Genomic DNA, 13,433 nt, shown 5'->3' on the forward strand with positions numbered 1-13,433 from the left:
CCCCCTATTACCCCCTCTCTATCTGCCCCAGGGTTTACCCCTCACCCCCTCTCTCTCTGTTGCCCCAGGTTTCACCCTCTTACCCCTCACCCCCCTCTCTCTCTGTTGCCCCAGGTTTCACCCTCTTACCCCTCACCCCCCCTCTCTCTCTGTTGCCCCAGGTTTCACCCTCTTACCCCTCACCCCCCTCTCTCTCTGTTGCCCCAGGTTTTGCCCTCGCCTGGTGAGTTCCTCTCGCATGGCCTCCAGTGTGGCGGGGCGCTTCCTCAGCTCGGTTCTGGTCACCAAGGAAACGGGACGGAGACACAAGAGGGACATTTACAGAGAGATGCTGGAGGAGCCGCACTGCTGCCCCCTGGTGGAGGTACCAGGAACTACAGCTACAGCAATATTATTATTATTATTATTATTATTATTATTATTATTATTATTATTATTATTATTATTATTATTATTATTGTTGTTGTTGTTTCCCATTACTTTAAATGTTTCAGCTTGTGCCTCTGTGTATTTTTTCGTCTCTCTCAGTACAGTTTACTGGCCCCCCCCTGGCGGGCCCCCACTATCTCTGAGCTGTCGTCCCTCATAGAGACCCAGGGCTGGGGGGCCCTGTCCCTCCCCTCCCTCCTCCCAGCCTCCGAGATCCAGCATCTCACAGGACCAGAGATCAACACACGCCTCGCCTGGTCTGTGTACCGCCAGAGAGTGGAGCAACTGGCGCCCCCTGTGGTGAGGAGGGGGAGCGCCTGATCATTTCAAATAACAGACTTCATTGAGGGCAGCTCTGAACCCCAGGACTGGGTGCAGCAGCAGCAGCAGCAGCAGCAGGGCTAGTGTGAGTTTGTAACCCTGCTCAAACTCCTGGCTCCTGATCATTTCAATATTAATAACAATAACAGACTTCATTGAGGGGAGCTGTGAACCCCAGGACTGGGTGCAGCAGCAGCAGCAGGGCTAGTGTGAGTTTGTAACCCTGCTCAAACTCCTGGCTCCTGATCATTTCAATATTAATAATAATAACAGACTTCATTGAGGGGAGCTCTGAACCCCAGGACTGGGTGCAGCAGCAGCAGCAGCAGGGCTAGTGTGAGTTTGTAACCCTGCTCAAACTCCTGGCTCCTGATCATTTCAATATTAATAATAATACTAGACTTCATTGAGGGGAGCTCTGAACCCCAGGACTGGGTGCAGCAGCAGCAGCAGCAGCAGCAGCAGGGCTAGTGTGAGTTTGTAACCCTGCTCAAACTCCTGGCTCCTGATCATTTCAATATTAATAATAATAACAGACTTCATTGAGGGGAGCTCTGAACCCCAGGACTGGGTGCAGCAGCAGCAGCAGCAGGGCTAGTGTGAGTTTGTAACCCTGCTCAAACTCCTGGCTCCTGATCATTTCAATATTAATAATAATAACAGACTTCATTGAGGGGAGCTCTGAACCCCAGGACTGGGTGCAGCAGCAGCAGCAGCAGCAGCAGCAGGGCTAGTGTGAGTTTGTAACCCTGCTCAAACTCCTGGCTCCTGATCATTTCAATATTAATAATAATAGATTTCATTGAGGGGAGCTCTGAACCCCAGGACTGGGTGCAGCAGCAGCAGCAGCAGGGCTAGTGTGAGTTTGTAACCCTGCTCAAACTCCTGGCTCCTGATCATTTCAATATTAATAATAATAACAGACTTCATTGAGGGGAGCTCTGAACCCCAGGACTGGGTGCAGCAGCAGCAGCAGCAGCAGGGCTAGTGTGAGTTTGTAACCCTGCTCAAACTCCTGGCTCCTGATCATTTCAATATTAATAATAATAACAGACTTCATTGAGGGGAGCTCTGAACCCCAGGACTGGGTGCAGCAGCAGCAGCAGCAGGGCTAGTGTGAGTTTGTAACCCTGCTCAAACTCCTGGCTCCTGATCATTTCAATATTAATAATAATAACAGACTTCATTGAGGGGAGCTCTGAACCCCAGGACTGGGTGCAGCAGCAGCAGCAGCAGGGCTAGTGTGAGTTTGTAACCCTGCTCAAACTCCTGGCTCCTGATCATTTCAATATTAATAATAATAACAGACTTCATTGAGGGGAGCTCTGAACCCCAGGACTGGGTGCAGCAGCAGCAGCAGCAGGGCTAGTGTGAGTTTGTAACCCTGCTCAAACTCCTGGCTCCTGATCATTTCAATATTAATAATAATAACAGACTTCATTGAGGGGAGCTCTGAACCCCAGGACTGGGTGCAGCAGCAGCAGCAGCAGGGCTAGTGTGAGTTTGTAACCCTGCTCAAACTCCTGGCTCCTGATCATTTCAATATTAATAATAATAACAGACTTCATTGAGGGGAGCTCTGAACCCCAGGACTGGGTGCAGCAGCAGCAGCAGCAGGGCTAGTGTGAGTCTGTGAGTTTCTGTGTGTTTGTCTCTGCAGATCGTAGTGGGAGTGTTGCAGCTGAGCACTGGGAGTGTCTGTGTGCAGCTGGCGGATCAGACCGGGTCTCTGGACTGCGTGCTAGTGGAAACGGATCCCAACACAAGCCACACCAGGGCTGGCATTCACACAGCCTGGACTGGTCAGCACACTTCTGATTGATTGATTGATTTTTAATTTCATCAAACACGCAGTTATAAATATATATATACACAGCTCAGAGTTTTGCATCGCCTAGAATTGTAGGATTGAAACACAGTTAGAATGAGTTCATTTCTATCAGGAGGGTGATTCAACGCTTTTGTCCGCAGCTGGTCTGCGTGTCTCTCTGGACGGATATATTTAGTATTTTATCCATCGCTGGCAGATCAGCTTCTTGGTCATTGACGTTGATTTATTTTTTCGATGTAATAAAGCATTCGTGTTTTGTTTTTTCCTGGCAGGCTGCCTGGTTCAGCTCCGGAGCTGCTCCGTGGTCATGGAGAGATTCCTCAGGACAGAATTCCCGTCCTGGAAGCAGCTGGAGGATTCCCAGTTCATCAGGGAGCGCAGCTGCAGGTGGGGCTGATCCTGAGAGCATTGCTCTCCTGTTAATATATTCAGTGTTGTGAAGAATTTTACTGTCATTGTCTTTACTTGTAATGCTGCTGTTATTATTGTTATTATTATTATTATTATTATTATTATTATTATTATTATTATTATTATTATTATTGAGCCATTTAGCAGATGCTTTGATCCAAAGCGACTTCCAGAGACTAGGGGGGGTGAACTCTGCATCATCAACAACTGCTGCTGCTGCTGCAGAGTCACTTCCAATAAGAGCTCGTTTGTTTGACGTCTCGTCCGAAGGACGGAGCACAAGGAGGTGAAGCGACTTGCTCAGGGTCACACACACGCACACACACACTCTCTCTCTCTCCTCTCTCTCTCTCACACGCACACACACACACTCACTCTCTCTCTCTCTCTCTCTCTCTCTCTCTCTCTCTCTCTCTCTCTCTCTCTCTCTCTCTCTCTCACACACACTCACAGGGAGTCAGTGGCTGAGCCGGGATTTGACCCTCCTGGTATCGAGACCCCCTTTTCTGTAAACGCTGCTCCAGCGAGTCTGTGATGACAGTTTCTCGTTGTCAGATGCTCATTTTAACAGAATACTGCTGAGTGCAAATTTTTTTTTTTTTTTGATCAACGAGGTGTTGGAACTGACGAAAATGAAAATGGACTTTGGAAAGGGACCTTGAATTGGGGGAAAAAACAGGACTCAAACCCAGACCCTGTGTTAGTAATCCTTGTGCTCCGTCCTTCGGATGAGACGTCAAACAAACGAGGTCCTATTGGAAGTGACTCTGCAGCAGCAGCAGCAGCAGTTGATGATGCAGAGTTCACCCCCTTAGTCTCTGCAAGTCGCTTTGGATCAAAGCGTCTGCTGAACGACTCAATCAATATGATTGCGATGCTGTCTGTGCTTCTGTCCGTCTCTCAGGGTCTACGTCCAGTTCAGTGTGAATGACGTCCAGATTCTCAGCCAGTCCTCTGCCATGTCCACACTGCAGAGCAGGGAGAGTGAGGGGGTGGGGAGGGAGGGAGAGGGGGGCACAGCGACCCCCGAACAGTCTGTAAAAAAAACAGACAGAACTCCAGCCCCGGAGCCCGAAACAGACAGAGAAATCCCTGATTCTTCGGGTAAAACTGTACAGGATTCCCCTCGAGAGATCTCCCCTAAATCTCCTCCCGGGAAAAAACCCGCGGGAGAAACGGGGATGGGGAATTCTGCCCGCAAGCGGAAGGTGACGGCGCTCCGGTCCTGGGTGTCGGTGCTGCTGCGGGTCACAGACAAGGAAGGGCTGATGTTCCGCAATGCTCACCCGAGCAGCCTGGTTCTGGAGAACCGGGCTCGGAACAGAACCGGGCTTGGGCTGGGCTTCGGAGCCACCGCCTACCTGGAGGGGGGACCCCAAGTGTGGAGCAGGGACCCCCGAAACAGACCCCTGAGAGAGGAGGAGTGGGGGGGAGAGAGCAACAGCGCCCCTCTCAGGGTGAGTCAGAGTTGGTCGGTTATGAATAAGGTTGTATTTTTTTTTTTTTTTATTCCACAGATTTTTGGGGTGTCTCTGGTGGTGGAGATGTGTTTTTGGGGAGTCTGGTGGAGATGTGGTTTTGGGGTGTCTGGTGGTGGAGATGTGGTTTTGGGGGTGTCTGGTGGTGGAGATGTGGTTTTGGGGTGTCTCTGGTGGTGGAGATGTGGTTTTGGGCTGTCTCTGGTGGTGGAGATGTGTTTTTGGGCTGTCTCTGGTGGTGGAGATGTGTTTTGGGCTGTCTCTGGTGGTGGAGATGTGGTTTTGGGCTGTCTCTGGTGGTGGAGATGTGGTTTTGGGCTGTCTCTGGTGGTGGAGATGTGGTTTTGGGGTGTCTCTGGTGGTGGAGATGTGTTTTGGGGGGTGTCTCTGGTGGTGGAGATGTGTTTTGGGGGGTGTCTCTGGTGGTGGAGATGTGGTTTTGGGGTGTCTCTGGTGGTGGAGATGTGTTTTTGGGCTGTCTCTGGTGGTGGAGATGTGTTTTGGGGGGTGTCTCTGGTGGTGGAGATGTGTTTTGGGGGGTGTCTCTGGTGGTGGAGATGTGTTTTGGGGTGTCTCTGGTGGTGGAGATGTGTTTTTGGGGAGTCTCTGGTGGTGGAGATGTGTTTTGGGGCTGTGTGGTGATGGAGATGTTTTTGGGGTGTCTCTGGTGGTGGAGATGTGGTTTTGGGGTGTCTCTGGTGGTGGAGATGTGTTTTTGGGGGTGTCTCTGGTTGTGGAGATGTGGTTTTGGGGGTGTCTCTGGTGGTGGAGATGTATTTTGGGGCTGTGTGCTGATGGAGATGTTTTTGGGGTGTCTCTGGTGACGTTCTCCCTGTTTTCTTTGACAGGCTGAGCTGCAGTTTGTGGGTGATTCTGTCCGCTGGTTTCCTCTGATTCACCCAGGACGACTCTACAGACTGGTGGCTCCCCACACTGCGGTGAGAATCGGAGAGAGAGAGTGTGTGTGTGTGTGTGTGTGTGTGTCTCAGTGTGTGTGTGTGTGTGTGTGTGTGTGTGTGTGTGTGTGTGTGTGTGTGTTTGTGTCTCAGTGTGTGTGTGTGTGTGTGTCTCAGTGTGTGTGTGTGTGTGTGTGTGTGTGTGTGTTTGTGTCTCAGTGTGTGTGTGTGTGTGTTTGTGTCTCAGTGTGTCTGTGTGTGTGTGTGTGTGTGTGTGTGTGTGTGTTTGTGTCTCTCTCTATTAGCGGGGAGACTGTGTCTGAGCGCTCCTGTATCGTTGTATCTGCAGGACCCCAATGTCTTCGGCCAGCTTTCCAGCCCCCCCGCCGTCCTCCCAGTAGGGGCTCCCCAGGGCTCCCAGTGCTCGCTCTTCCTCCCAGTACACCCGGACTGGCACCTGCAGTGTCTGGAACCTCACCCCAGAGAGGAGAGCTGGAGACAGGCAAGCGCAGCTTCATCGCTCCCATCATCCAGGGTTTAAGATCCGTGTTTTGCAGTGCGGTCCCGCCAGCGTTGCCCGGAGTACAGCTGTGGTCAAATTTTCTTTTGATTTACATGATGTTAAAAAAAAAAAATAATAATATCTAAGTCACTGTGTTGTATACAGACACTGTATGAAACTGAATTCACTTTGCTGTGCTCTCGCTCCCCTTTAGGACCTGCAGCCCCTCCTCTCAGTCTCCGCTCTCCTCTCCCTCTCCCTCTCCCCCACCTCCCTCCTCTCTTTCTCCGGGCTCATCCTCGACAGAGTCACTCTGGATGAAGGCAAGGGAAAGGCTGTGATCGTCCAATCACAGGGCAGCAAACCGGGTAGGGGTGTGGCCTTGCTTCTGTCTCTGTGTGTGTGAACAGGAGTGTTTTTGATACTGGACTTAGTTATTGAAATTAATTTGTACTTTTAATCCAGTTTCACTCTGATTCTGTGAGTGTGTGTGTGTGTAAACAGGAGTCACTCTGGTTCTGGTTTTGTCTCTTTGTAAATAGGAGTAACTCTGGTTCTGTGTCTCTCTGTAAACAGGAGTCACTCTGGTTCTGTCTCTGTGTAAACAGGAGTCACTATGGTTCTGGTTCTGCCTCTCTGTAAACAGGAGTCACTCTGGTTCTGTCTCTCTCTGTGTAAACAGGAGTGGCTCTGGATTGTGGAGTGAGTGTCCAGCTCTCGGTGTGCGATGCAGACAGACCCTCCCAGTCTCTCAAGGTCTATATCGACTTCACCCAGCTTCCCTACATCCCGGGCCTGCTGCCTGGGGCCAGAGTTAACTTTCACCGCCTGGAGAGCAAACTGTCCAGGTAACTAGATTAAACTTTGAGAAGGGGGCTGGTTCATGCTCTTCTCTGTGTTTTACTACACTTTGAGAAGGGGGCTGGTTCATTCTCCTCTCTGTGTTTTACTACACTTTGAGAAGGGGCTGGTTCACTCTCCTCTCTGTGTTTTACTACACTTTGAGAAGGGGGCTGGTTCATTCTCTTCTCTGTGTTTTACTACACTTTGAGAAGGGGGCTGGTTCATGCTCTTCTCTGTGTTTTACTACACTTTGAGAAGGGGGCTGGTTCATGCTCTTCTCTGTGTTTTACTACACTTTGAGAAGGGGGCTGGTTCATTCTCTTCTCTGTGTTTTACTACACTTTGAGAAGGGGGCTGGTTCATTCTCTTCTCTGTGTTTTACTACACTTTGAGAAGGGGCTGGTTCATTCTCTTCTCTGTGTTTTACTACACTTTGAGAAGGGGCTGGTTCATTCTCCTCTCTGTGTTTTACTACACTTTGAGAAGGGGCTGGTTCATTCTCTTCTCTGTGTTTTACTACACTTTGAGAAGGGGCTGGTTCATTCTCCTCTCTGTGTTTTACTACACTTTGAGAAGGGGCTGGTTCATTCTCCTCTCTGCTGGCAGTGAGTGATGTCATGTTGTGTAATACAGCACTAAAGCCCTCTCTGTTGTTCCCCCCCCCGTCCCCCCCCCTCTCTTTAGGCAGGGGAAGCTGTATTGTCGGTACACTGCTCTGAGCTGCCTCACTGTGGTGGGACTGGGAGGCGACGCCTCACCCAGGTGAGCCAGACTAGAATCCATTCGACACAAAGCAAGGAGCAGCCAGACGGGTTCCTCGAGTGAAACGCAACGAACAGCCGCCCGTGTCTCGGGGTGTTTTTAAGAGGCAGCGACTCTGTTGTGCAGAATGCCCACCTTGACCCTTTCGTGGTACTCGAGGAGCGCCTCCTGTTGCTGCTCAAGCGTTACTACTTGTAGAAAATTTAGATTTTGAGAGCGACTCCAGCATAACGAGGAGGAAACGGACCATTTGGATGACTGGATCCGACCTGTCAGTGCATTTTAAACCCGGTTCTGTGCACCTCAAAATAATAGAGAGAGAGATAGAGAGATTGATAGAGATATATAGATATAGAGATAGAGAGATAGAGATAGAGAGATGTAGATCTATAGAGAGGTAAAGATAGAGATATAGATTATTATTATTATTATTATTATTTATTTCTTAGCAGACACCCTTATCCAGGGCGACTTACAATTGTTACAAGATATCACATTATTTTTACATACAATTACCCATTTATACAGTTGGGTTTTTACTGGAGCAATCTAGGTAAAGTACCTTGCTCAAGGGTACAGCAGCAGTGTCCCCCACCTGGGATTGAACCCACGACCCTCTGGTCAAGAATCCAGAGCCCTAACCACTACTCCACACTGCTAATAATGAATGTTTTTTTAAAGCATGCCTTTAATATGAGAGAGAGAGAGAGAGTTAAATAGATGCTGTGGGTTGTAGTATTGCATGTTAGGCAGGATCTTGGATTGGATTAGGTTTGCTGTGTTTTCATTTGTTTTTTAAGTACTGTACAGGGATGGAAATGAGACTCCCATTGCGTAGCAGTTTGATCCATTCCTGGTTTTTCAGGAGGGGAGGGGAAAGGAGAGAGAGAGAGAGAAGGGGGAAGGGAGAGAGGGTTGAAGGACGGATCAGTATTAAGTTTTTGTCTTTTTGTTTTTCACAGTCCTAATCTTGACCTTGACCCCTCCTCCTCCTCTCCCCCCCTGGTGGATCTGGGCGACTGGGCGTCCGACTCGGTGCACAGCATTCTGGGTAGGGTGCGATGTCACGTCAGCTCCGTGGTGTTGGTGGATCTGCGGTGGACGTGTTCACAGTGTGCCAGCGTCTTCAAACAGGTGGACCTGCTGAGACACACACACACTGAGACACACACACACACTGAGACACACACACTCACACACACTCACACACACAGACATGCCCGGAAACACAGAGACGCACAATGGCGTTGCTGACTTCCTCTTTCTCTTTCACCCAATAGGGTCGCTGCACCAGAAACCACCCCCCCTGCAGCTCTGAGAATGGTGTCTTCCAAGCAAAAGCCAAGTAAGTAGAGCTGTGTGTGTGTGTGTGTGTGTGGCTGGCTCTGTTACACTGTGTTGTGTAACTGTGTTTTTGGTTGGTTGTGGAGGACGGCAGTGTGGTTTGTGTTTCAGTGTGTTTGTGTTTCAGTGTGTTTGTGTTTCAGTGTGTTTGTGTTACAGTGCGATGGTGTGTTTCAATGTGATTGTTAGTGTGATTGTGTTACAGTGCGATGGTGTGTTTCAGTGTGTTTGTGTTTCAGTGTGATTGTGTTACAGTGTGATTGTGTTAGTGTGATGGTGTTACAGTGTGATGGTGTTACAGTGTGATGGTGTTACAGTGTGATGGTGTGTTTCAGTGTGATGGTGTGTTTCAGTGTGTTTGTGTTTCAGTGTGTTTGTGTTTCAGTGTGTTTGTGTTTCAGTGTGTTTGTGTTACAGTGCGATGGTGTGTTTCAATGTGATTGTTAGTGTGATTGTGTTACAGTGCGATGGTGTGTTTCAGTGTGTTTGTGTTTCAGTGTGATTGTGTTACAGTGTGATTGTGTTAGTGTGATGGTGTTACAGTGTGATGGTGTTACAGTGTGATGGTGTTACAGTGTGATGGTGTGTTTCAGTGTGATGGTGTGTTTCAGTGTGATGGTGTGTTTCAGTGTGGTTTGTGTTTCAGTGTGTTTGTGTTTCAGTGTGTTTGTGTTTCAGTGTGTTTGTGTTACAGTGCGATGGTGTGTTTCAATGTGATTGTTAGTGTGATTGTGTTACAGTGCGATGGTGTGTTTCAGTGTGTTTGTGTTTCAGTGTGATTGTGTTACAGTGTGATTGTGTTAGTGTGATGGTGTTACAGTGTGATGGTGTTACAGTGTGATGGTGTTACAGTGTGATGGTGTGTTTCAGTGTGATGGTGTGTTTCAGTGTGTTTGTGTTTCAGTGTGTTTGTGTTTCAGTGTGTTTGTGTTACCTTGTGATTGTGTTACCTTGTGATTGTGTTACAGTGTGATTGTGTTACAGTGTGATGGTGTGTTACAGTGTGATGGTGTGTTTCAGTGTGTTTGTGTTTCAGTGTGTTTGTGTTTCAGTGTGTTTGTGTTACCTTGTGATTGTGTTACAGTGTGATGGTGTGTTTCAGTGTGATGGTGTGTTTCAGTGTGATGGTGTGTTTCAGTGCGATGGTGTGTTTCAGTGCGATGGTGTGTTTCAGTGCGATGGTGTGTTTCAGTGCGATGGTGTGTTTCAGTGCGATGGTGTGTTTCAGTGCGATGGTGTGTTTCAGTGCGATGGTGTGTTACAGTGCGATGGTGTGTTTCAGTGCGATGGTGTGTTTCAGTGCGATGGTGTGTTTCAGTGCGATGGTGTGTTACAGTGTGATGGTGTGTTTCAGTGTGATGGTGTGTTACAGTGTGATGGTGTGTTACAGTGCGATGGTGTTTCAGTGCGATGGTGTGTTTCAGTGCGATGGTGTGTTTCAGTGTGATGGTGTGTTTCAGTGTGATGGTGTGTTTCAGTGCGATGGTGTGTTACAGTGCGATGGTGTGTTTCAGTGCGATGGTGTGTTTCAGTGCGATGGTGTGTTTCAGTGCGATGGTGTGTTTCAGTGCGATGGTGTGTTTCAGTGTGATGGTGTGTTTCAGTGTGATGGTGTGTTACAGTGCTATGGTGTGTTTCAGTGTGTTTGTGTTTCAGTGTGTTTGTGTTACCTTGTGATTGTGTTACAGTGTGATTGTGTTAGTGTGATGGTGTGTTTCAATGTGATTGTGTTACAGTGTGATGGTGTGTTTCAGTGTGATTGTGTGTTTCAATGTGATTGTGTTACAGTGTGATGGTGTGTTTCAGTGTGATTGTGTGTTTCAATGTGATTATGTTAGTGTGTTGGTGTTACAGTGCGATGGTGTTTCAGTGCGATGGTGTTTCAGGTTTGTTGTGGATGACGGCAGCGGGTTCGCTCACGTTGTCTGTCGGAATCGCAACGTGTCGGTGCTCCTGCGGCTGGGCGGGGCTGAGTGGGAGGAGCTACAGCGGGAGGTCGGGGTCAGGGGTCACGTGACATACGACTGCAGAGGGACGAGCGACGAGGACGGGGTGAGGGGTTCTTTTAAACTTTAGGAATGCTGAACGCTGCCTGCGATTCACAGCAGCAGCACAGTCCTTGATTTTAGATTCAGTCTCTCTTTATAAAGTTTTACACAGTAGCAGAAACCAAGTCAAGCCACTGGCGTTCCTGTGTAGCAGTGCCTGTATCAGGGTCAGGGCAAGGTCCTTAGAAATGCTAAGAAACTAAAATTGAATGGCTGAAGTCTTTCTCAGTGTCTTCAGTGTAAATTCAATGACTAACGTTTCCACTAGAAGTCTTTCTCAGGGTCTTCAGTGTAAATTCAATGACTAACGTTTCCACTAGAAGTCTTTCTCAGGGTCTTCAGTGTAAATTCAATGGCTAACGTTTCCACTAGAAGTCTTTCTCAGTGTCTTCAGTGTAAATTCAATGGCTAACGTTTCCATTAGAAGTCTCTAGTCTCGGTGTCTTCAGTTTGAATTTGTAGTTTGTTTTTAGTGTTCCCCGCGCTGTTGAGTACTAACTGTCCCCTGTCCCCCTGTCCCCCTGTCCCGTGCTCAGGCCTGGGAGCAGTGTGAGGACTCCTTTCTGCTCTCCCTCTCCACGCTGTGCTGCAGCGTTCTGGTCTGCAGCCCGGTCCAGATCACCTGCAGATTGAGCCCAGGCAGCCTGACCCTCCAACAGAGACTGGGTGAGACTGGACACCACTCCCTCTCGCTCTGTGTGTGTCTCTGTTTGTCCCCCTCCGTCTCTCTCCTCAGTTTTACTTGTTCTTTCTCTCCTCTCGTTTCTCTCCCTCCTCTCTCCTGTTTGTCTCTCTCCCCCCATTTCTGTGTTGCTGTGTTTGTCTGTGTTGATATTGTGTTGCTGTGTTTGTGTCTCTGTTTCTGTCTGTATTGATATTGTGTTGCTGTGTTTGTGTGTCTCTTTCTGTCTGTATTGATGTTGTGTTGCTGTGTTTCTCGCTCCCTGTGTTTCTCTGTCTCTGTGTTGATGTTGTGTTGCTGTGTTTCTCGCTCCCTGTGTTTCTCTGTCTCTGTGTTGATATTGTGTTGCTGTGTTTGTGTGTCTCTGTTTCTGTCTGTGTTGATGTTGTGTTGCTGTGTTTCTCGCTCCGTGTTTCTCTGTCTCTGTGTTGATGTTGTGTTGCTGTGTTTCTCGCTCCCTGTGTTTCTCTGTCTCTGTGTTGATGTTGTGTTGCTGTGTTTGTGTTTCTGTCTGTGTTGATGTTGTGTTGCTGTGTTTGTGTCTCTGTTTCTGTCTGTATTGATGTTGTGTTGCTGTGTTTCTCTGTCTCTGTGTTGATGTTGTGTTGCTGTGTTTGTGTCTCTGTTTCTGTCTGTGTTGATGTTGTGTTGCTGTGTTTGTGTCTCTGTTTCTGTCTGTATTGATGTTGTGTTGCTGTGTTTCTCGCTCCCTGTGTTTCTCTGTCTCTGTGTTGATGTTGTTGCTGTGTTTCTCGCTCCCTGTGTTTCTCTGTCTCTGTGTTGATGTTGTGTTGCTGTGTTTCTCGCTCCCTGTGTTTCTCTGTCTCTGTATTGATGTTGTGTTGCTGTGTTTGTGTGTCTCTGTATCTGTCTGTGTTGATGTTGTGTTGCTGTGTTTCTCGCTCCGTGTTTCTCTGTCTCTGTATTGATGTTGTGTTGCTGTGTTTCTCGCTCCCTGTGTTTCTCTGCCTCTGTGTTGATGTTGTGTTGCTGTGTTTGTGTGTCTCTGTTTCTGTCTGTGTTGATATTGTGTTGCTGTGTTTGTGTGTCTCTGTTTCTGTCTGTGTTGATGTTGTGTTGCTGTGTTTGTGTGTCTCTGTTTCTGTCTGTATTGATGTTGTGTTGCTGTGTTTCTCGCTCCCTGTGTTTCTCTGTCTCTGTGTTGATGTTGTGTTGCTGTGTTTGTGTTTCAGAGAAAGCCCAGTTGAAGCGCTTCACTATCGACGACTTTGAGTTTCTGACCTGGGTTCCACCCCACCTGCAACTGAACTGTGAGGAGATGACACGCCAACACTGAGAGAGAGAGAGAGAGAGAGAGACGGAAACTGAAAGACACTCAGAGAGAGAGCCGTGAGAGAGACTCAGGGGGACACAGAGACGCAGAGACTGAGGGGGGAACTGTGAGAGACAGTGAGACGCTGACAGACACAGAGAGACGTGTCACTCTCTCTGAGTAAGAGAGACTTCGAGACTCACTGAGCCAGTAAGAGACACACAGAACGACTGACAGACTCCTTGACATTGTTTTGTAAAAGTAAATGTTTGCAACAAATAAAAAGTGACTAACGTTTCCACTAGAAGTCTTTCTCAGTGTCTTCAGTGTAAATTCAATGGCTAACGTTTCCACTAGAAGTCTTTCTCAGCGTCTTCAGTGTAAATTCAATGGCTAACGTTTCCACTAGAAGTCTTTCTCAGCGTCTTCAGTGTAAATTCAATGGCTAACGTTTCCACTAGAAGTCTTTCTCAGTGTCTTCAGTGTAAATTCAATGACTAACGTTTCCACTAGAAGTCTTTCTCAGGGTCTTCAGTGTAAATTCAATGGCTAACGTTTCCACTAGAAGTCTTTCTCAGTGTCTTCAGTGTGAATTCAGTGACTAACGTTTCCA

The 13,433-nt window shown here is 48.2% G+C and overlaps 1 protein-coding gene across 1 annotated transcript; it reads left to right on the forward strand.

Annotated features, from left to right (window-relative positions):
• Positions 1-207: 207 nt before the first annotated feature.
• LOC117969082 (CST complex subunit CTC1-like) lies at positions 208-13,127 on the forward strand (the record flags this gene model as incomplete). Its single annotated transcript, XM_059020775.1, is given in 15 exon segments — positions 208-364; positions 529-729; positions 2,411-2,552; positions 2,854-2,968; positions 3,897-4,449; positions 5,319-5,408; positions 5,716-5,868; positions 6,083-6,236; positions 6,551-6,716; positions 7,396-7,473; positions 8,436-8,607; positions 8,754-8,818; positions 10,704-10,869; positions 11,402-11,531; positions 12,741-13,127. Coding segments are annotated over 15 exon segments (2,446 nt in total), but the record flags the coding sequence as incomplete, so codon positions are not given.
• Positions 13,128-13,433: the final 306 nt, after the last annotated feature.

Source organism: Acipenser ruthenus, unplaced genomic scaffold (genome assembly GCF_902713425.1).
Source record: "Acipenser ruthenus unplaced genomic scaffold, fAciRut3.2 maternal haplotype, whole genome shotgun sequence".
Taxonomy (NCBI): domain Eukaryota; kingdom Metazoa; phylum Chordata; class Actinopteri; order Acipenseriformes; family Acipenseridae; genus Acipenser; species Acipenser ruthenus.